The sequence below is a fragment of the Ranitomeya imitator genome, chromosome 4 (genome assembly GCF_032444005.1).
Source record: "Ranitomeya imitator isolate aRanImi1 chromosome 4, aRanImi1.pri, whole genome shotgun sequence".
NCBI lineage: Eukaryota > Metazoa > Chordata > Amphibia > Anura > Dendrobatidae > Ranitomeya > Ranitomeya imitator.
The window spans coordinates 46,780,488-46,803,571 of record NC_091285.1 but is presented as its reverse complement, the minus strand read 5'-3'; the positions used below and the strand labels follow the sequence as shown (position 1 = coordinate 46,803,571).

The window sequence follows — 23,084 nt, the reverse complement described above, 5'->3', positions numbered from 1 at the left end:
TTTTTTTTTTTTTCTTTTCTATTTTTATTTGTGTTTTATACAGGTTAATGAAGATCACATGTCCTTTTTCACCTCCCCACAAAAAAAAAATCTGCAATTATCAAATTGCTTCTAATTACTCACATTTCCCCAGGTCAGGTTTAACTTATGTTATGGTTCGGTTATGCAGATAATTTACACCCAGTATATGGAGTTGCACAGAAACGACCTTTTTGGATACTTAGACTTGTGGCCACGGTAGGACAACATTCAGGCTGTGCGCACGTCAGGATTTCTGGGAGAAATTTTCCTGACAAAAATCTGACATTTCTGCCAGAAATCCGCATGCGTTTTTTTGGGGTTTTTTTTGCGTTTTTGATGCATTTTTTCTTGCGTTTTTTCCAAATGCATAGAATAGCGTGAAAAACGCGCAAAATTAATGAACATGCTACTTTTTTTTTTTACCGCAATGCGTTTTTTTTCACGTAATAAAACTCATCATGTGCACAAAAATTGCAGAATGCATTCTAAATGATAGGATGTATATGTCTGCAGTTTCTAATGCGGTTTTATCGTGTTTTTATCGCAAAAAAACGCGAAAAACCTGAACGTGTGCACATACCCTCAATCAATTTGCCAGTTTCTCAGCCAAGAATTCCCAATTTTGATTTTGGTGGGCATTAAATGGCCCTGGTTTTATTTTTTCTAAAGTGTTGTGTTGTGCTACAGTAAATGAAGATATTATTTGAGTTACTCTTATACCTAATTATTATTTTTATTTTATTCTTCCAAAATGGAGGTTTTATCCTCAGACACTACAGAAGGAGTTCCTATCTGTAAAATCTCTTTTTTTTTTTTTTTTTCCCTTTTCCCCAAATTTTTGATTGTATCAGTAGTAAGACAAACCCTCCCGTGTATATATACATATACGCACACTCACTCATTCACAGTTCTGTACTCACTCAATTACATGTGTATGTGTATTTTATTCCATTCATATTCGCATGTACGTTTATACGCATACACACACGTCCATTACAAAAGCCCTCTCCTCCGGGCAGAATGATCTTGTTTTTCCTGGTGGTCATATAGGAAGAACCAGTTCAGCCCATTAGGGTCTGATTTTGCCGTGACTGTATTTCCAGGTGACTGCTCGGCAGGATTTTTTACATTCCTTACCTCTATTACTACTTGGGCCTATGCCTGACTAGAACAGGTTGGGTGAGTTTATATAAAGGTAGTTTATTCAAAGACTAGTATCAGGGAAATGACTCCTTAACTTTGACTTGTAGGATCTGGAATATTTTATTTTTTATTTTTTCCTCTCTTCCTTCACATGACCTTTTTAGCTGCTTTCTCATGTTCTAACAAATTGGAGCTGTCAAGATGGCATCTGTTGCCAGAGCTTTGAAACGAGGACCCCCAAAAGTTCACAGACCCTTGACCTGGAATGTACAAAGTAAAAGGACCGGGACCAGGGTTCGCAGTCTGGATATGATTAGGTCAACTTTTCAGCCAACCTGCATTATTCCAAACTCCCTCCAAAATATCCACCTTTGACTCCATTTGTTTTTTTTTTTGACTAGGGTTAGTAACTTATCAGGCACTCCTGGTGCCGCTTTCTCAATTTGTAAATTACGATAAATACCTATAAAGCGGTTGTGTATAATTAAAGAAAAAAAAAAAAAAAGAAAAAAAACAAAACAAAAAAAAGAACAGGCCTGCTTTCTGATGAAAACTGCTCTACGCTTTTTTTTTATTTATTTATTTTTTTAAATGGCTTATGTCTTGTATTACAGCTTAACTCCATGAGTAGGAGTTGGTTGGAGCTTCAAGACCTGTAGATGGACACTATGCAATTTTTTTTTTTTTTTTTTTAAACCCATCACCCCTTAGTTTTTTTTTTTTTAAATATCACACCTTAGCTTTTTCTAACAGTAGACTAATATGTTCACCCATCGCCTATTTTGTTTTTCCTTTGCACCAATAACCAGAATAGCCGTAAAAAAAAAAAACTCTGCTCACAACCTGCTCATTTTTTTTCCCATTGATCTGGGTGAAAAACACTATAAAACAATTGATATGATGTGTGCAGGGAAAAATTACATTATTCTTGAGGTTTTTAGAAATCTTCTTGGACATGCTGGTACTTTTAAAATATACTGCAAAAAAAAAATTAATTGGTGTGTGCAAAAGTACCCTGAAAATGATAGTGTGACTATCCATGCCTGCTATAGGTTTCTGCGGAATATATGAACAAGTAACGAAATATAAAATACTGGCAGTAGTGGTGAATTTGGGTAAAATTTTTGGGGTAAATATTGTCCAATTGTTTTAACATGTATGTATTATATCATATTTTCCAGTACAACTATCCCACTGTTGGCCTGCTCTTTTTCCCTTCTCGACGTGATGTACGCTCTTACACTTTTGCACGGGGTTGAACATGTCTGAAAATGAGGCCTTTTCAGTTCAGTAGTCCATTGATCTGAGCTCTGCCCCGCATTTTAATTGTAGTAGCATTCTTTGAGCTAGTTCAAAATCACGCCTGCCACGGTAGAATGACTCTGACACCATCAATATGTGATCAAAGCAAAGCCCTCGCTCTTCATGGCTGCATTGACCTTTTTGCCAGATATTCATTTCTTAAAATTGATTCTGGGTTATCAAATCTGGAAAACATAGCATTCCTGTTTTTCGATTTTGTTGTAGATGACGCAACCGAGCTAAATAGTTTTCCGTCTGAACATTTCTAATGTTGCATATTGGTCAAATATTATTGCCATTGTGGTGAAAGCAAAATTTTCGTTTTAGAAAATATAGTTTAATTATTGTCGAAATACATTACCATTTTGTTATCATTTCATCATTTTTAACTTGCAAGCCTAGAGGGATATCTACCTTATACACATTTGACTAACTTGCACCCCTTTCCCCCCCACCAAAAAAAAAAAAAATTATAACTGAGTTGTCTTGCTTGTTTTTCAGGTTAAGGCCAATGATTCTGACCAGGGAGCCAATGCAGAGATAGACTATGCCTTCCACCAGGCCACCGATACTGTACGTCGGTTACTACACCTAGACCGGTCATCTGGTCTGATATCCGTGCAAGGTCCAATAGATCGTGAAGATATTGGAACTCTACGATTCTCTGTAGTGGCCAAAGACAAAGGATCCAACCCAAAATCTGCACGTACTCAAGTCACAATTACCATTCGTGATACAAATGATAACAAGCCGGTTATTGACATCAGAGGCTTTGGTCTGGTGACTCATCAAGATGGGGTCGCAAATATTTCTGAAGATGTGCCAGTAGAGACACCAGTGGCCTTGGTACAAGTTTCTGACATTGATGAAGGCGAAAATGCTGCTGTTACTTGTGTTGTGGCTAGAGATGTTCCCTTCCAGCTGAAGCAGGTCAGCGATACTGGAACTGATAGCAAAAAGAAGTACTTCCTGCAGACAACGACACCATTGGACTATGAATCCGTGAAAGAATACACTATTGAAATTGTGGCTGTTGATTCTGGTAATCCTCCTCTTTCCAGCACCAACTCTCTTAAGGTGCAAGTTACCGATGTGAATGACAACGCTCCGATCTTCTCGCAAAGCTTGATGGAAGTGACCTTCAAAGAAAATAATTCACCTGGTGATCTTGTGATGGAAGTTAGCGCAAGTGATGCTGATAGTGGCTCCAACGCTCAAATATCCTATTCTATACTTGCTGACCCTACTACTCGGGGAATCTTTTCAGTTCATCCGGACTCTGGTCAAATTAGGGTTAACACTGTGTTGGATCGGGAGTCAACAGAACAATACAATTTCCATGTAGTAGCTGCTGACAAAGGCACACCAAGCTTAAAAGGCACGGCCTCCGTTGTAATTACAGTGTTGGACTGCAATGACAATGATCCAAAGTTCATGCTGAATGGCTACAATTTCTCAGTCATGGAGAATATGCCCAGGTTGAGCCCGGTTGGTATGGTCACTGTCATCGATGCCGACAAAGGGGAAAATGCTCGTGTCCATCTCTCAGTAGAACCTGACAGTGGAGAATTTGTTATCCAAAATGGGACAGGCACCATCCTTTCCAGCATCTCCTTCGACCGGGAGCATCAAAGCACATATACTTTCCGTTTGAAGGCTGTGGATGGAGGGGACCCTCCCCGTTCATCATATGTTGGAGTGACTATCAATGTTCTTGATGAGAATGATAATGCTCCAGTGATTGTTGTACCATCAAATAGTTCATACGCTTATTTAACCCCTTCCACTCATCCAGGTACGCAAGTCAGCAAGGTACGGGCTGAGGATATGGACACTGGTATAAATGCAGAACTTCATTACAGTATTGCAAGTGGTAACCCATTTGACCTATTCCAAATAACTCCTACAGGAGGTGAGGTTACTCTAGAAAAACAGATTTTAAGAAAACATCATGGTCTGCATCGTCTAGTAGTAAGGGTGAATGATCGAGGTAAGCCTTCCAGACATGGCACAGCCCTGGTCCATTTCTTCATAAATGAAACTTTGACAAACCAGACCTATGTAGAGACTTTACTTGGTCACAGCCAGGATACACCATTAGACATCGATATTGCTGGAGATCCAGAATATGAACGCAATAAGCAACAGCGAAACATTGTATTTGGTGTAATTGCTGGCATCATGGCAGTTATCCTTGTCATTGTGGTGGTTGTTTTGGTCCGCTATTGCCGACAGAAGGAAGCGAAGAGTGGGTATCAAGCGGGAAAGAAGGAAACAAAAGATCTCTATGCCCCAAAACAGAGTAATAAAAACAATAAAAATAAAATCAAAGCAAAGAAAAGCAAGTCTCCAAAACCACCTAAACCCGTAGAGGAGGATGAAGAAACTGGACTACAAAAGTCCCTAAAATTTAACTTGATGAGTGACTCTGTTGGAGACAGCCCTCGAATCCATCTACCTTTGAACTACCCACCAGGAAGCCCAGATTTGGGCCGTCATTACCGTTCAAATTCCCCTTTGCCATCCATCCAACTTCAACCACAATCCCCATCTGCCTCCAAGAAGCACCAAGTTGTTCAAGACTTGCCAGCAGCCAACACTTTTGTTGGCACTGGAGACAACACTTCCACTGGTTCTGATCAGTACTCGGATTACAGCTATCGGACCAATCCCCAGAAATACAACCATAAGCAGGTAGGCGACCACTTCCTACGTGAGGCATCCATCGATGGCACTCTAGCATGGACTGACGTATGGTGATGCAGTCTTCTAATGAGGGGTTGGAGTCACTAAGTCAGCGGGGATGGTGGGCATGAAGAAGAAGAAACCTGCTCCCCTTTTTCCATTTTGTTCTGCAGGTGGGGTAGCAGTTTAATACTGTTGCTGTATTCAACCAAAGAAAATTTAGCAGTGTACTTTCAGCAACACTTCCTGATAATAGGCCTTATGTACAAGTCCAGGGAGGCCGTTTATCTATTTTATAGGTAAATTATTCATATAATAGTAGGATGGGCTGGAATTCCACTGCTAGCTGACACTTGCTAAAGATTAATTGAATTATATTCAATATATTAGGTTAATGTTGTGAGCTGGCTCTCACTCTATCCTCATAGGATAAGGGCTTTACGTTAATTGTGCTTGCTTCGTAGCAGTATTTTCATTTGCTTTTAATGAAAGGAAAGGTGGAAAGAGTTTGACATGCATAGCAATTAATCATTCTATAACTTGACTAAACTACTGGGTGACTTCTGCATTGTTGTGGTTGCATGCGGTAAAGATTGCTCCTCTCCTTTGGGTCATGAGCTGAGGTCTTGGTTTGGCGTTGGGTGATACTACTAAGGTCGTCTTGCTGTGTTTAAGAGGGCTTTCATGGAGTGCCTTGTGCAATTAATGCTGCTAACTTTTATAGCTTGATGAATATTTTTTTTCTTTAATGCTTCCTCTTTTTTGCATGGTTTGTCGCTTGCTTCGTTTCTCTTGTTCCGGTCTACCTTAGCCACCAACTTTACCTAACCAAGGTCATCTTTCACCAGCTACTCAGTCACTCAATTCAATTGTCTCAAATTCAAATTGTCACTTAGATATCGGCACAGTCACCAACTTTAACCAGGTAAAGCTGCTTCAAGAAAACTCCAACTTTCCTTTAGAAGGCTTTGCCGTTATTCCTGTGGTGGTGGCTCTCGCTTTATACTGTTGAGTATAGAGAACGGATAGTTTCCGTAAGGAAGCTGTCTGAATAAGCATGCTATGCCAGTCCAGGGTTTCCGTACTATGCACAACAATGTCGTTTTGACAGTACTGTTCCCCATGTTCATTTTACGGTAACCTTTGGTGGCACATTCTGGGTGGAATCCACCTCAAAAAGACGTTGTGTGCACATGGCTGAATAGTAGCTCCGAAGAGCAATGGCTTCTTAGGATCTGTAGGTACCATCCCAAGCTAAAGCTCAACCCATTGAAACCATATGACAATGGGCATGGAAGGGTATCCATGAAGTTAACCTTTGGGTACAGGGACATTAATGTAAAGTGCGAAAGAAGGTGAGCGCGATTAGTGTGATTTATGACCCAAGTTACATAATGATGTTACTAACCTTCTGTCTCTCGTCCTCTTAATAACTGCACAGACACTGGAACATTTAGCCAAGAAAGATATTGTCACATCCTAAGTTACTAACTGAAAGCGCCAAAGAATTGAAATCCTAATGAAGTTTTTTAGTTTCTACATGAAGTTTCTCCAGTCTGAAGTGCAAAGTTTTCTCAGCACTAGAAAATGCGAGACTGTCGTAAAACTTTTTCAATGAGGGTGATAAAAAGGGCTCTTTGTTACCTTCCCGGGGTATTATAGGGTTGTTTTTGAAAGAGTACAATTAAAATTGTCTTACTTAACTTTCCATATAAACTCTCGTACAAGTGCCAAGGTGCCCTAATGTTTAATGGTGTTGCAAATGGGAAAACTTTGTAAGTTTGGAGGCTGGTGCCTTTTCAAGCCAGTAAATTTTCTGGATATTATAGCTTTGTTTACTAAAGCCAACCTTTTTATGTATGTTAATAAAAATGAAGGATTATAGCAATGTCTAAAACAAACTGAATATATTTTGTTAAGGTGCACGCTTTAGAAGTGCCAAATTATTGTTTTTGTTTCTTTTATAAAAAGTCCCTTCCAGCACCAACTTGAAATGTGTGTGTGTGTGTGTGTATATATGTGTATATATATGTATATATGTATATATGTATATATGTATATATGTGTGTGTATATATATATATATATATGTGTATATATATATATATATATATATATATATATATATATATATATATATATATATATATATATATATATATATATATTTTAAAATTTTGTTTTAATATTGCAAATTGCTTATTTTTGTGTTTTGTACAAAACTGAAAACGGAGGACGGCTAAAGCTGAACTTCTGCCAAAAAGACTTAAGCCTCTCCACAATCCTTAATCTTTTTAAAATAGTCCTTTCGTCTTCAGGAGCGTATTTGGCCTTTTTTAATATATACCTTAAACACCATTTTTTTTCCAGGGCTTTGTCCTGATCCAGCACCCCTTTTTGGTGTAAATATAGGCCACCTCTGGTACTTTAATCAGAAGGATTTATTTAGTGGGTTGTCATGATTTGGCGCAGTGGTCTCCAACCTGTTTTGAAGCCACAACTGCTAAAACCGTTCTCCCCTCTCTCTACATTCCCACATACGCACCAGTGGATTGATTCTGCCAAATGTTCATGGATTGTTATTTGAGGGAGGGGAGAAAGCCGCTGCCATAGAGATCTGGCAGCAGCTTATTGTCCGAAAAAAACCAAAAAGTTCTGAAATTGAACATTCCAACTGCCAATCCTTCATTTTCTTGACAAATGGAGAAAGTTGGCAGCCTTATCATCCTCCCCCCACATAAGGTGGTTGGCAAGTTCTGCCTACCTTAATCTGTGTGTGGAGATGATGACCTTCTGACAGTGCAAAACGAGCCTTAAGTTGGAAAACGTCAACCTGGAGAATGTGGGCTCATTTAAAAAAAATTAAAAAAAATAAAAAATCTAAAAGTTTGCTAAGTACGTGTTATACTGTAATGGAGGGATAGATCGTACACATGAGACTTTTAGTCACTTTATTGAGACTTTTGCTTGGAGGTTTTCCCTTAATCAATCTTGAAATAAAAAAAATTAACAGTTGGTGGTTAAAAAAAAACAAACTGTGTAATGGCTGTGTCTGACCGTGTAGGAACATGGTCAGCTCTTGGGCAGTAGAAGAGGAGTATACAGACAGGACAGCGTGTGATCACAGAAAGCATCAGCTGTGACCCTGTGCTCTCCTGTCTGTATAGTCTTTTGCTTCCTCCCCTGCCCAGGAGATGTGGTATGATCAGACCATGTTCCTGCACGGTCAGACACAGCCATTACACAGTACACATTTATAAGATTATCGCAGCACAGGAAAAAAATTTTTAAATTATTTTTTACATATCCAATTATTAATTTTTTTTTTTTTTTTTTTTTATTCCAACATCTGTTAAATAAAATGTACTTTGGAGGGAAAAATAGCTTTTTTAAGAGTTTAAAACCACAAAAGTTATTTTGATAAAAACCAGTTTTTGTAAAGTTTGTCAGTATTATTCCGCAGGCATAGGACGGCATATTATACCTTCATGATCTTTACTGTAGGAACGGCCAATAGCTTGAGGCAAGCGTGCACAAAATTCAGCCTTATTCACTGGAATGTATATAAAGGAAGGGAAATGTTTGCACAATGAGTTATACAATCGGCTCCTTACACTTTCTGTAAGCGGCGTCACTTGTGTTTGTATTTATGCTATTAAGAAATAGCGTTGTCTAACCTCAATTTATCTACTTTGTACCTTGAACACTGTGAATATCGTTTGTGAATAAAGTTTTTTTTGCTTTTTTTTAACTATACATTTCAGTGTTTTTTCTTTGTCTTTTATGTGTCTTTTTTTTTTTTTTTATTTATTTTTAATTCCGTGGAAAGATTGAACGGCTAGGGCTATTATATGTGGACTTTGAATATGGAATGGAAACTCCCCAGAGGCTTCGCTGAGTGCCTAGTGAAGCATACACGGCTTTCCTTCGTGTCCAACTGCTGCAATTAAGGCCAGGAAGGGGAGGAAGGCACACTTAGAAGCGTATTAGTGGATATTATAGGTCTTTTCACTCGTAATGGAAGTCATCCTAATGGACAAAATGCTAATTTACAAAACCCATTTTGGTTTCTAGAAAAACTGAGACTTTTATGGAAAGATCCGTTTGTTTTATCAACATGTCTAGATTGTCGAGAACTATTGCCTTATCCTATACCGAGCAGCAACGTTAAAAAAACAAAATCAAACCCTTTTGTTAATGTTGGTACCCAAACACACTAAATTTTTTTTTTTTCCCCTAGGAATATATAGAGCAGGGGTGTCAAACTGCATTCCTCCAGGGCTGCAAACAGGTCATGTTTTCAGGATTTCCTTGTACTGCAGGGGTGATAATTTAATCACCTACACAAATAATGAGTTGGTGATTAAATTATCACCTGTGCAGTACAAGGAAATCCTGAAAACATGACCTGTTTGCAGCCCTCGAGGAATGCAGTTTGATACCCCTGATCTAGAGTGTCTATCTAGAACTACAGGTATGTTATTTTTGTGGTGGGTTAAATCAAGTCGAATACTCTAAAATTAACAGAGCATACTCGCCCTACTGATTCCCTATTGCTCCCTCTTCAACGTTGCTCTATAAATAAATAAATAATCTTTATTTTTATATAGCGCTAACATATTCCGCAGCGCTTTACAGTTTTGCACACTTCCTGTTTGATGCCCATGCTACCGCTGCAGCCAATCACTGGCTGCCGCTGTAATTGGAGATTGGTTGCAGCAGTCACATGCCCAAGTGGACATTACTGGATGTACCAAGACCGATGAAAGAGGAGTGATGGGGCATCCGTTGTAAGGCGAGTATACTGTAGCTTGAATTGTGGTTTAAAAAAAATAAAAATAAGAGAAAACCCATTTAAATCAATACTCTTGCACAAATCAATCACAAAGAACTTGATGAGCAACACCATTTTGGTAGAGGGGGAAAAAATTGTAGTCAGAAGCCATCAGTGTAGTTCTTGGCCCCGTTGCAAAAGGGATTCGTGTACATTAGTTATATGCTTTATGCTTATTTACAACAATCATTCCCCAGCGCTTTACAGATATTATCATCACTGTCCATTGGGGCTCACAATCTAAATACCCCATCATTATGCCTTTGGAGTGTGGCCTGAACTCGGAGGAAACCCGCGCAAAACAAGGGGAGAACATACAAACTCCTTGCAGATGTTGTCCATGGTGGGATTTGACCCCAACAGTATTTGTACAGGTAATACCAGTAATGTATTTTCATATACCCATGCAATTGGCGTGTCTCTGTATTATGCAAAGCAAGGAGAAAACAGAGTCCACAATATGCCAAATTCAAAGAATTTCAGAAAAAAATATACATGGGTTTTTATCTGGGTAGAGTGTGATTAAATCCGTGGGTGTAAAGAGTGGCCGGAGTGTAGGTCAGGAACAAATTTTAAAGTGCAAGCAAAAAGAGGGGTTTTATTCCATTGTAGAGACTTGTGACGCGCATTTCACGTTAAATGTTGCTTCCTCACACCACGACATTAACCGCAAAACGCACGTTGGGGAGTGTGGCTGTGGTCTATGTAGGATGGACTACTGAAATCTTTAATTACTCCATGTAATACTAATATTCTTTGTAACGTGCACAGTGAATAACAAAAGGACCCAGAGACATGTTACACTGAATGTTTAAGTATTTGCTTCCATAACTGGTCACTTGTTTACCATCAATGTACATGAGATGTTCACTACATATAGGCATTCAACATGTTTTTCAGGAGTCTCTACAATGGGATAAAACCCCTCTTTTTTTTTTTTTCTTTTTTTTCTTGCACTTTAAAATTTTATCCTGACCTACACTCCGGCCTCATTTTACACCCACGGATTGAATTACTCTTCCCAGATAAAACCCATGTATGGTATATTTTTCTGTATTTCTTTGAATTATTATATTAATAAACTTTTGTATTTTTGGCATATTTTGGACTGTTTTTTTTTTTTTTCATTTTGCAAAGCGGCAGTCTTGTAGCTTGCAGCTGTTTTATGGTGGTCAAATCTGTAAAGTAAAAATGCGCCATGTACATCCGAGTTTGATGGCCATAGACCAAGAATGGAGTCGCCAGGCCTCTGAAGTTTCCTTGGTAATTCACTTCCATAAATCAAAAAGTGACACTGACCTTTTTAAGCACGTTGACTTCCCGGCCCCATAGGGTTGATCGTCCTTATAGATACACTTACAGACTTTTTACATCATTTTTTAAACCCATTTTCCATAATGTGTGTACCGTGAGGTGCAATTGAAGATATTCTATCCCAGGGCTGTGGAGTTGGGTAAGCCAAACCTCTGACTCCTCAATTTCCATGACATTGACTCCGACTCCACCAGAATGGACTCCGACTCCACAGTCCTGATATATTCACAAACTTTTTTTAATAAGTTACATTATCATTCAGTGTATGAAAAAAGGTTCCTGAAGGAGTCGATGTCTTCCAGGGATCATGAGGACCAGCCCTTCTCCAACACTTCCTGTCCATCACGCCCTTAAAGGACGCTGTAGTCAATCCAAACCGGCTGCTTAAAGGAAACCATAAAGTAGTTAAACCCGACAACCAGCCGCATCAGAGACCCTTTCCGGGGTTTGATTCCAGCAGAGGGAGAAGGACCTCTCCAATGAAAACCTTTTCCTACTTCCTCCTAATTGCACCGCCAAATACGATCTACAAGGCTTTAGGTTGAACGACATTTTTAATTGGTCTCATTTGCATAAAACTTGATAAAACAAACAGAGTTTGCATGGTGCTGTCAAACAAAGGCAAAATGCAGTGCTGTATTATTACCATGGCTTACGGCTGTGATAGCGCACAGCCCACTGATTAATATCACTTGCTGTGACACAAAGCGCAGTTGACAGCTTTGTCATAGTTTCTGGGTATGAGCATCGCTGGGGACTATCTTTCCCACACCACACTGGAGTGATTCGCTGCCCGAGGCTACCTTGCTTGCAGATCCTACAGACGGAGGTAATGGCAGGTTCACTCTACGTCGTCTTTCCCCCTCCATGTATGACTTATTTAGCATTGTGCGCATCCTTGACACTGTTGTCACTGTTTTAATTGATTCTATAAATCCTAATTTTACGGAATCAGACATTTTCTGCTGAAGAAAATGAAAGTCCGTCTTTTTTACAACTGGCAACTGGGGACGTATGTTGCAAATGATTGTCAGTACAATCTGATTTCTACAGCACCGCTAGGAAATTCAGCCCCAAATCCATGGAAAATCTTTAAAGCCACTTCAGTAGGACGTTAAAAAAAATCTGTTGTAATATCAAATTGATCTTAAAGGGAATCTGTCACCAGGTTTTTGCTACCTCCTCTGACAGCAGCATAATGTAGGGGCAGGGACCCTTATTAAGCAAACTATCACTTGGTTTACAGTTGTGATACAATCAGAATGTAATATCTATCAGATCTGAGAAAGCTTCCCCCTCCCATGCCACAGCTTTGTGTACACTGCGTATTGACAGCAAGTTACTAGTCAGTGCTGGTGTTGTGTGGTCGGACCAGGATGCACGTGAGCTTTAGTCCTGTAGTGACATTCGCCTGCTGATAAAACGCTCATTGTGTTGAAACCGCACACAACCTAGTAAGTGACACATAGCTGAAATCAGTGTCTTGCCCCTTGCCTCACGTTGTCCTCAGATTTAATAGCAAAAACTTGCTGACAGATTCTTTTTTTTTTTTTTTTGAATAAAGGCACCCTGTCACTAGTCATGCTTCTTGAACCACTAAAAAAGTCTCGGTTCAGAGAAAACCTAAATGGTTTGAAAAGCTGATCAGGGACTGTAGGGCGAGAAGTAACTCATCCACCATGGCCTTTTGTCAGCTTCTATCCCCCACTCCAGTTGATTCGACAGGTTTCTCATTTTGTGTAACTTGGGGAGAGATCTGTCAATCACCTGGGGCCGGTAGAATCCGAATTGGGGGCTGAATCGGACTACTCAGGTCTCTTCCTGTAGTCCCTACTTGGCTTTGGTCCACGGCTGGCTTTAACTATTTTTTTTTTTCTTGGTCTGGCTATCATGCAGCCTGGTTCATGTTCTTGATTGGGCTGCATTAATCTAGTAACGGGTTCTTCTTAAAAAAAATGAATTTCCAACATTATTTTCTCATTTTAAGGCTAGGAGTTTAGTCCACGTTGGTTGTCCGTTTGCACTCAAGGATATTTTGTTTTATGTAAAAAGCTTTAAATCCAGAAGAATTTCTCAAAAATAACCTAATCTCATGGTGTGCAGGAACACCTGGTGACAATTGTTTAATTTCCCTGCAGCGCCACTACAGGGGTTTTGACACATTGCACAGTGACAATTAACATAATTTTGCTGCTCTAGCTAAAGCAGAGACGTGCTGGCTCCACGAAAGAGCGAGACATTCTAGCTACTCATCTCTGGCTCATCTATGAAAGTCTTAAACTTTGATTTATTAACTTGGAATCTTCGAATGGCGCATGTAAAATCGAGCTATTTACACCAAACTCTAAGCCTGGAGATAAACGCACAGAACATGTTCGAACAAACATCTCAACTGTTAAAAGTTCTATACATTGATATATAGGGTTCATTTCAAGCACCGGATCAATATTAGATGGGTGTGGTGACTTCTGGCACCCCTTATCGGCTTAATGAGGGGACGGTCTTGTATTGTAGCCTATCACGGCTTTGGTGAACGTGACTTAGCTGCACAACCAGGTTACTGATGAGCGAACGTGCTGGGATAAGCGGTTATCTGAGCATTCTTGGGTGCTAACCAAGTGTCTTCGGCGTGCTCGAGTAATATGTTCAAGTCCCCGCGGTTCCATGTCTCGTTGCTGACAGCTGCAATACATGCATGCATTGCCTAACAGATAATCATGTGTTGCAGCTGTCGAGACATGGAGCCGCGGGGACTCGAACATATTATTCGAGCACTCCAAAGACACTTGGTTAGCACTCGAGCATGCTTGGATAACACCTTATCCCAGCACGCTATCTCCTCACTAAACCAGACCGCACCACTATAGAATGTATGGAGCTGTGACTACTATATGATTAAGGTGACCGTGCCACAGCTCCTTCAAACAGCTGACAGTGGTGATGTCGAGAGTTAGACCACTACTTGTCTGATATTTTAAGACCTATAAATGTCACAATCCCATAAACTTCTTTTGAAATGCATTATATGGTTATGGGAAGTAGAACTTTTTTTTTTTTTAGGAGTGCTGGAATCTTAAGGAATGTATGAGGATGGGGGGGGGGGGGGGTCTTGAGTTGACTCGAAACCTGTCCATGACCAATCGTCATATCCAATAAATAACACTTAAAATGCTAGCAATTGTTCCCTTTAAGCAGCCAATTAAATCTGAGAACCGGTTGACTATAGGTGTTTTTCAATGGAAGATCTTCAAAAACGTTGTCGTGAAGGCATAGGTTTTTTTTTTAATTTTTATTCTGATCTCTAGTTCCGAGAACTTCTAAAGACTTTTCTTTATACATATGTATGAATGTCCTCTGTAATAATGAGCTTCGGGAATATTCCAGGTATAGGTTATTATTATCAAACTATTCAGGTCAGTTGCTGCACAATCTCTGTTATCCTTGGGAACGTCAGGTTTATATTTCAGCAACGTCTTTCGATGACTCAATCCATCTTCATTCAATAAGTGTTTAATGAACTTGTCATTGCTGCATCAGAGGAAGCAGATTCCACCATGTCTTGGTGATTTATTTTCATTCCTTTGGGATGGAGCTACATACCTTTTTACATTGTGGTCTGGGGTCGGGTGTTAAGTGTAATTGTGTAGAAGCTCAATGAAAGGGTAGAAGGTGCTTGCACCAGATTTTGTGAGATTGGGTGTTGCAGGACTAATCTTATTATTGACTTTAGTTGGCAAATATTCCTTGGTAGTGACTCCGTAAGTGTTCCTAACGATGTTATTGCGGATAACGAGATGAAAAGAAGCCTATTGTACTATTGATGTTGCAATGGGAAAGTTTTGATGTGGCTAAACCTTTTGTTCCGGTCCGGTGAGCTCTGTATTCTATAATCTTTTATACTACAGAATGTTTTTCTCTTCACTTTGTGATAACGTGTTGTTTCACCGTCTATCGACATCTGGAGAGATGAAGAGAAGACTAGTCATAGGCCTGATTAACAAAATAACATAGATATAGGGGATTATGGGTGACGGATACAGTGGGGAAAATAAGTGATACATTGCAGATTTTTCATGTTTTCCCACCTACAAAGAAAGTTGAGATCTCTAATTTTTATCGTAGGTACACTTCATCTGTGAGAGAGAAACTTAAAAAAAAAAAAGAAAAAAAAAAGAAAATCTCATTATATGGTTTTTACATAATTAATTTGTATTTTATTGCAAATACAATAGAAAAGCAGAACTTAATATTTGGTATAGAAACCTTTGTTTGCAATTAGAGGTCAGAGGTTTCCTGTAGTTCTTGACCAAGTTTGCACATACATACAAGTTTGGCCCACTCCTCCATAGAAATCTTCTCCAGATCTTTCAGGTTTCGGGGCTATCGCTGGACAACATTTAGTTTCAGCTCCCTCCAAAGATTTTCTATTGGCTTCCGATCTGAAGACTGGCTAGGCCACTCCAGGACCTTGAAATACTTCTTATGGAGCCACTCCTTAGTTGCCTTGGCTATTTGTTTTCGGGCCATTTTCATGCTTGAAGACCCGGCCACAGTTGAATTGTACATACGATAAAAGTTTGACTTCTCCATTCTCAAGAGATTATAGGCCCCTTTCTCTTTACTTGTTATAGAGACAACCTCTCTTTTAAAGCAACTCATCACTTGGGACTGAAAAGTGACTATGTATTTGTCCTGGTGTTGCCCTACCTGGCGCTCACAGTTTACCTCCCTACTTTTATCAGATCGTTGTTCGGATCTTCCTTTTGCCAATATGGTCACCGCTCTGGCACAGGAAGTGCAGTGATAAGTCTAAACGACGTCTTGCGTGTGTTGTGTGATGGAAAGGCAAGGAAGACATGAATTCGACTTCTCACTGTACTCCGTATGTCACTGCAGTGGTCATTTTGAAAGTGGGAAGAAAGGATCACCAATCTGATTATCCAAATGGAACCGGCTTGGTGAGTGTACATAAGTATATACTTTGGGTTGCTTTAAGGTTCCCCTACACGTTGGAACAAAGTAAGCCAAGCCTGCCAATTTTTAGGAGTTAACTATGTTACTATACCAAGGGAGGTGACGGGCACAAGGGGGCATTCTTTGCGTCTGGAGGAGAGAAGGTTTTTCCACCAACATAGAAGAGGATTCTTTACTGTTAGGGCAGTGAGAATCTGGAATTGCTTGCCTGAGGAGGTGGTGATGGCGAACTCAGTCGAGGGGTTCAAGAGAGGCCTGGATGTCTTCCTGGAGCAGAACAATATTGTATTATACAATTATTAGGTTCTGTAGAAGGACGTAGATCTGGGGATTTATTATGATGGAATATAGGCTGAACTGGATGGACAAATGTCTTTTTTTCGGCCTTACTAACTGAGTTTGGACCAATTATTTTGTTGTGTGGTGGATTTATTGACGTTTGCCTAACAGATGTCAAAATCCAAACTTCTTTCCAGTGGAGATCAGCGAATCAATTTTGGAGGAATGGCTGCTCATCCAGCAGCTGTTGAAGGTGTATAAAACTGGATTCATTATTTTGGGGTCTTACCTGCTGTTTAATGGACTGTATCAAACTTTTTGGTAGCAGTGGCCATGTGTGACAGCTCAGGTTCTACTTAAGGTGACTGTCAACCAGTAGACAAGTGGTCTAAAGGTACTGTCACACTAGACGATATCGCTAGCGATCCGTCACGTTGCAGCGTCCTCGCTAGCGATATCGTCCAGTGTGACAGGCAGCAGCGATCAGGCCCCTGCTGGGAGATCGCTGGTCGGGGAAGAAAGTCCAGAACTTTATTTCGTCACTGGACTCCCCGTAGACATCGCTGAATCGGCGTGTGTGACACCGATTCAGCGATGTCTTCACTGGTAACCAGGGTAAACATCGGGTAACTAAGCGCAGGGCCGCGCTTAGTAACCCGATGTTTACCCTGGTTACCAGCGTAAAAAAACAAACAGTACATACTTACATTCAGCTGTCTGTCCCTTGCCGTCTGGTTCCTGCACTGACTGCTGGCCGTAAAGTGAAAGCAGAGCACAGCCACAGCGGTGAGTCACCGCTGTGTGACTCACCGCTGTGCTGTGCTTTCACTTTCACTTTACGGCCAGCAGTCAGTGCAGGAACCAGACGGCAATACGCTGGTAACCAGGGTAAACATCGGGTTACTAAGCGCGGCCCTGCGCTTAGTTACCCGATGTTTACCCTGGTTACCGGGGACCTCGGGATCGTTGGTCGCTGGAGAGCTGTCTGTGTGACAGCTCTCCAGCGACCAAACAGCGACGCTGCAGCGATCCGGATCGTTGTCGGTATCGCTGCAGCGTCGCTAAGTGTGACGGTACCTTAAGAGGTAAAGTTTCTCCTTTTGGAGAGAACCAAGCTGGTTTAGGGAGACTTCTAGGACATGAAATGTCCAGCTGGGAATTTAGAGCGGAAATTTCCAATAGGTGGTCCAAAAATATCTGTTGCCTGACTGTGACATGCGTAGACTTGGCTTTGTAACCACTCTCCACTGTGAATCGCAGATTGGTGGTCACACGCTGGCACCACGGTCTGAATATTTTAGCTGGGCATTACAAATGTATTTTCTAAATCTGACGACCTTTAAATGTTTCAACATACAATGTTAATGTGCATTATATCCCTTTTAACAAAAAACTTTTCGACAATGACCCCAATCTTGATCTGGAATAAATAAGGGACAAATGCATCATTTTTTTTTTCACCTGCGAAAGTGTGGACCAAGTAAAAAAAACAAACAAACAAAAAAAACGGAAATACCAGAGTATCTTTTGTATCAAATTGACCCTGACTGTGCCAATAGGTATGCCTTTACCTGACAATTAGCAATGTTTGGTCATAGAGTATATAGATTATTTTCCCAGCACTGGAGTAATACATTCTAATTAGTCACTTTTGATTATAATCTGTCTCCCTCCATCTTCCCATTTCCCAACCTCTTGAAAAGACTAATTGGACTCTTAACGTGCGCGTTTTAATCAATTGTTCCGTACCAGTCTCTCGGCTTGCTCCGATCATTAAAGATAAAGGAGCACAGAGGCCTCCGCACCACTGGTTGAACTCAGAGTGTGTAGGCTGAAGGGAACGGCTCCCTCCCAAGTTTTATTTAAAATTAATTAAAATATACTTTAGTTGTCATGTTTGTTTAAAAACTGCATCCATCATCGAAATGGCTGCCGAAAATATTACTGGTACTAATCTATGCGTTTGGAATAACATTTATGTGAGTAGGTAGCATTGTATGGATGAGCTTGTTGCCGGTTTGGTGGAAGCTTTGTCTATTATTTTCTAAATCTTTTTTTAGTCTTCGGTTCTTAACCTTGTCAGTTGTCAATATTTTATTTAAGACAAAAAAAAACCATGAGTTTTTTTTTCTGTTACCTAAATTAACTTGGATTAACATATATTGCCCGCATAAATAGGAGACTTTTTTTTCCCCAAAATCTTGTACTTGATGAATTTAGTATTAATTCACATTAGCCTATTGCCAGCCGCATTTGCCAATATCTATTTGGGTTTGACCAACAATCTAGTTCGAATGGGGGCAACGGCCATCTGATTGACCTCTCCCTAAAACAATCGGGCATGTCCGATTTTGGACTGCTGGTCTTTGTTCTCCAGGAGATAATCCATTGCCAGACATGCCTGTTGGTGGTTTTCTAGTAGATGGTTACAGGAGCACTCGACCATATTGAGCGCTCCTGTGTATGGGAGGGACTGCTGAGATGGCTGTCAGCTGAACGATCGTCCACAGTATTGTTCGGCCGATAGCCGACTAACTTCTGGTTCTTTACAAGTAAGAATAGATATAACTTACATTGTTTTTGCCTAGTAGCATACGAAGATGGAAAGCCCACCTAGCTCAGATAAAGGTAGGCCCCTATTATGAGATTCGGATCTGTTTTTTTTTTTCTTTCTCCTGCGATTCAATATCCTAATCCTGGAATTACTTAAGGCTCTCATTTTCTAACCATGCAATACCAAAGCCGATGGTGTCGATCTAGTCTGGGCCTTCTCTCTCCAAGAGACCATGGCCTCTGCAGTATTTTTTTATTTTACTCATATAGCACCATTAATTCCACAGCGCTTTACAAATATTATTGGCACGGTCTCCATTAGGGCTCACAATCTACATTCCCTAATAGTATGTCTTTGGAATGTGGGAGGAAACCGGAGAAGCCGTAGAAGACCCAGGCAAACACGAGAAGAGCATACAAACTCCAGGGGTTGTCATTGGTGGGATTTGAACCAAGGACCCCAGCGCTGCAAGGCTGCAGTGCTAACCACTGAGCCACCGTGCTGTCAGTCATACTGCTGATCTCTGAACTTCATTCCACATTATGTAATCACCGAGGCCTTCAAATGTTTTTGGAATGATCTTTTAAGACCAAATGTGAATTAACTTCACATTGTAAAGAGTAGAGAATTCAAGCACGTACTGCAGCTATAGCCGCTTATTCACTTTAGTTGTTGGCTGTACGATCATCTGGTAGCTCTTCCATCACACTAAAGAGCCATGGCCAGAAATGCTGGCTGTGGCTTATCTCTTGGAGCACTGTTCACCCAACTTCAATCCTCAGGAGCCACCAATAGATAATGTTTTCAGGATTTCCATAGTATTTCCCAGTTCATGGAATTATCACACGGACGAAACTAGGGAAATACTGAAAATCGGATCTGTTGGTGGCTCTTGAGGACCGGAGACTGGAGCTGCGATCCAAAATCCTTGATACCAGATCTTTCAATCCCCCATGATCTATCGAGACAAGTCTCGAAGGCCCCCAACACATCTGCTTGACGTGTTATCTGTTGGTGTGACCAACATTGGTTTGAGTGGGGGGGTGCAATAACTCTGTATGTATACGGTAGGCTTTTGTTGGCATTTAACAAATAAACTAGATTTAACAGCAACTTCTAGTAATCTGTAAAGTTCCTGTAAGTAGCCAGACAAGGAAACCTTTATTATTCAAGGCTTTTAGGCAATAATCTTCTCCATTGAACACATGTTACTTTTAGATGACTTGGTCACACTGATCACGTTAATCACCCTGACCAGCAGTTCTTCAGCTAAATGCAAATACACTGCTAGGTCATAAAACCTCTCAGAGAACTTGAAATGTTCCATGTAATCAAGAGGTTAAGACGCCACTGATGCGTTTCATGGTTTGAAAAGTGTCCATATGTTTCCACCCTTGATGGCCGGGCAATATGTGATTTTTGCTGATGCACCTGGTTTACCATTTGTGTTTGGTGTTGTGCAGGTATGTAGTGTATATATACTTTGTTTTGTTTTTTTTGTGTATAAATAGAGAAAGGTTGTGTATGTTGGGTTTTTTTTTTTTTTTTGTAAATTTGGGTGGAGGCATATCTACATAAAATGACGTGTGGTCCACTGCTCATGTTTTGAGTGGGTCAGCCAATGCATAGATAAAAAATTAAGCTGATTTCATATATTATAATATACTTTTATGAAAAAGTCTATCCATGTTCTAAACATGTAACCTTGATGTGTAGGTAGTCACAACATTGATTACTCAGGACCAATCATTTAGTCATGTTCCTAGAAGACCCTTGAACGATTATCAGCTGTGGGTTGGAAGTACTGGATAAGACAATTTAGGTGGAAACCAAATCGTAGGCCATATTTGTATGGCACCACTTTTTTTGCCTTGCCTTTTTAATTGCAGCACAGGATTGGTGCCATTAATATAAGTCCCTTGACCCCTAGCTGCGGTCTTCAGTTCTTCCCGTTGCCGCTCAGGCCTTGATCCACCACTTCTGACTGACTGGAAGTTAGAGGTAATGGCCACAAGCTCTCTAAGTCTAAGAGCCTCTTCTTGGCCTCATTTTGGCTCTCGTAGACTTACATTGAGTTTTCTTTAGAACTCTCTATAGATAGTCAAGTTATTCTTTAGGTTCATCAGATTTAGTGGTTGGACCCATTAGTTATGCTCCCAATGATTGAGCAGATTGCCATTGCACTGTCTAAAAATCTTATCAAACTTTCAAGTATCCATTGTGAAATCAGTTTTAGTGACAGAAGTCATTATCAGGGATTACTAGTCTACTCCCCCCACCACCCCCCTGAATAAAACGCCTTTCATGATGTTGGATCTTTTTTTGGCAACTGAAGGCCCTCAATGAGACTAAGGGTACCATTACACTATACGATTTACCAACGATCACGACCAGCGATACGACCTGGCCGTGATCGTTGGTAAGTCGTTGTGTGGTCGCTGGAGAGCTGTCACACAGACAGCTCTCCAGCGACCAACGATGCCGAGGTCCCCGGGTAACCAGGGTAAACATCGGGTTACTAAGCGCAGGGCCGCGCTTAGTAACCTGATGTTTACCCTGGTTACCAGCGTAAAAAAAACCAAACAGTACATACTTACATTCCGGTGTTTGTCCCTTGCCGTCTGCTTCCCGCACTGACTGACTGCCGGCCGTAAAGTGAAAGCACAGCACAGCGTGCTGTGCTCTGCTTTCACTTTACGGCCGGCAGTCAGTCAGTGCGGGAAGCAGACGGCAAGGGACCTGACGGACACCGGAATGTAAGTATGTACTGTGTTTTTTTTTTTTTTTTTTTTTTTTTTTTTTTTTTTTTACATTTACGATGGTAACCAGGATAAACATCGGGTTACTAAGCGCGGCCCTGCGCTTAGTAACCCGATGTTTACCCTGGTTACAAGCGAACGCATCGCTGGATCGGTGTCTCACACACCGATCCAGCGATGACAGCGGGAGATCCAGCGACGAAAGAAAGTTCCAAACAATCTGCTACGACGTACGATTCTCAGCAGGATCCCTGATCGCTGCTGCGTGTCAGACACAGCGATATCGTATGGATATCGCTGGAACGTCACGAATCGTACCGTCGTAGCGATCAAAATGGCACTGTGAGACGGTACCCTAAGGCACAATACCAAAAGAAGCTGAGTAACAGAAGTGGTGCCCTGTTTTTGAAGGCGTAACCTTTTACTTTGAGTCTATGACAATACCTATTATTATTGCACCGTCATACATTTACACAGTACATATATATATTTTTTATATTTGGTGAGAACTTCATAACTTTATTTCGAGTTGATGTATTCTTGACTGGAGACTGCACTGGTCGGTAGTGTTGCATCATATTCTTCTGGTCGATTTATATGCAATATTCCCTTTCTTCTTCCTCCCCTTTCTTCTGGGATATATAAATAATACCAGTGTATGAGGGGAAAAAACGCTCAGCCATTCAACATCATAATGGCTTCTAATGCGACAGATCTTTGTTTAATAGACTTCCAGAGCTGCCCCTGTGTCTGGGAAAATGAAGACTTCAAGGTTGCTCACAGAACAGAAGCCACAAAATATGTGTTTGAAGGCGCAGACTATTAATGGGTGACCCTGATTAACCCCAGCAAGACTTAATGGGGCCTTACATGAAGAATTTATAGGTTTATGCACCCGTAATGGAATGATCCAACTTCCAATGTTAATCCGAGACTAGAAGAAATTACTCAGCCATGTAACATGGACGCTGCATATGAGCAATCCTGATATCCCGGACAGTTGTTAGTGTTACGTAGCATTATAGACATTATTAGATTTACAACTGTATAGAAATTGCACATCAAGGCTTCATTATGGTAAAGTCGGAATCGTGAGCGCTGTCTCATAGGATTTATGTAGCCTGGGGTTTAACCATTTTATTTTAGGTCTGTAAAAAACCCGAAGTCATGTACGTTAATGTTAAGAAACCATATCTCGATTTCTACAAAATGGAAGGAGA

At 40.5% G+C, this 23,084-nt stretch overlaps 1 protein-coding gene across 12 annotated transcripts in view; it reads left to right on the top strand.

The window, feature by feature from the left end:
* PCDH1 (protocadherin 1) overlaps nucleotides 1-23,084 on the top strand; it is a 236,433-nt gene that overhangs the window by 58,458 nt on the left and 154,891 nt on the right. For 11 of the 12 annotated variants that reach the window (XM_069763623.1, XM_069763619.1, XM_069763616.1 and 8 more), the window contains exon 3: nucleotides 2,968-5,160. In XM_069763623.1, coding sequence (XP_069619724.1) covers nucleotides 2,968-5,160 — 2,193 coding nt within the window. Of the gene's footprint in view, nucleotides 1-2,967; nucleotides 5,161-6,592; nucleotides 7,185-23,084 lie in introns of those variants that run through there. The other variant, XM_069763626.1, reaches the window with a different exon arrangement.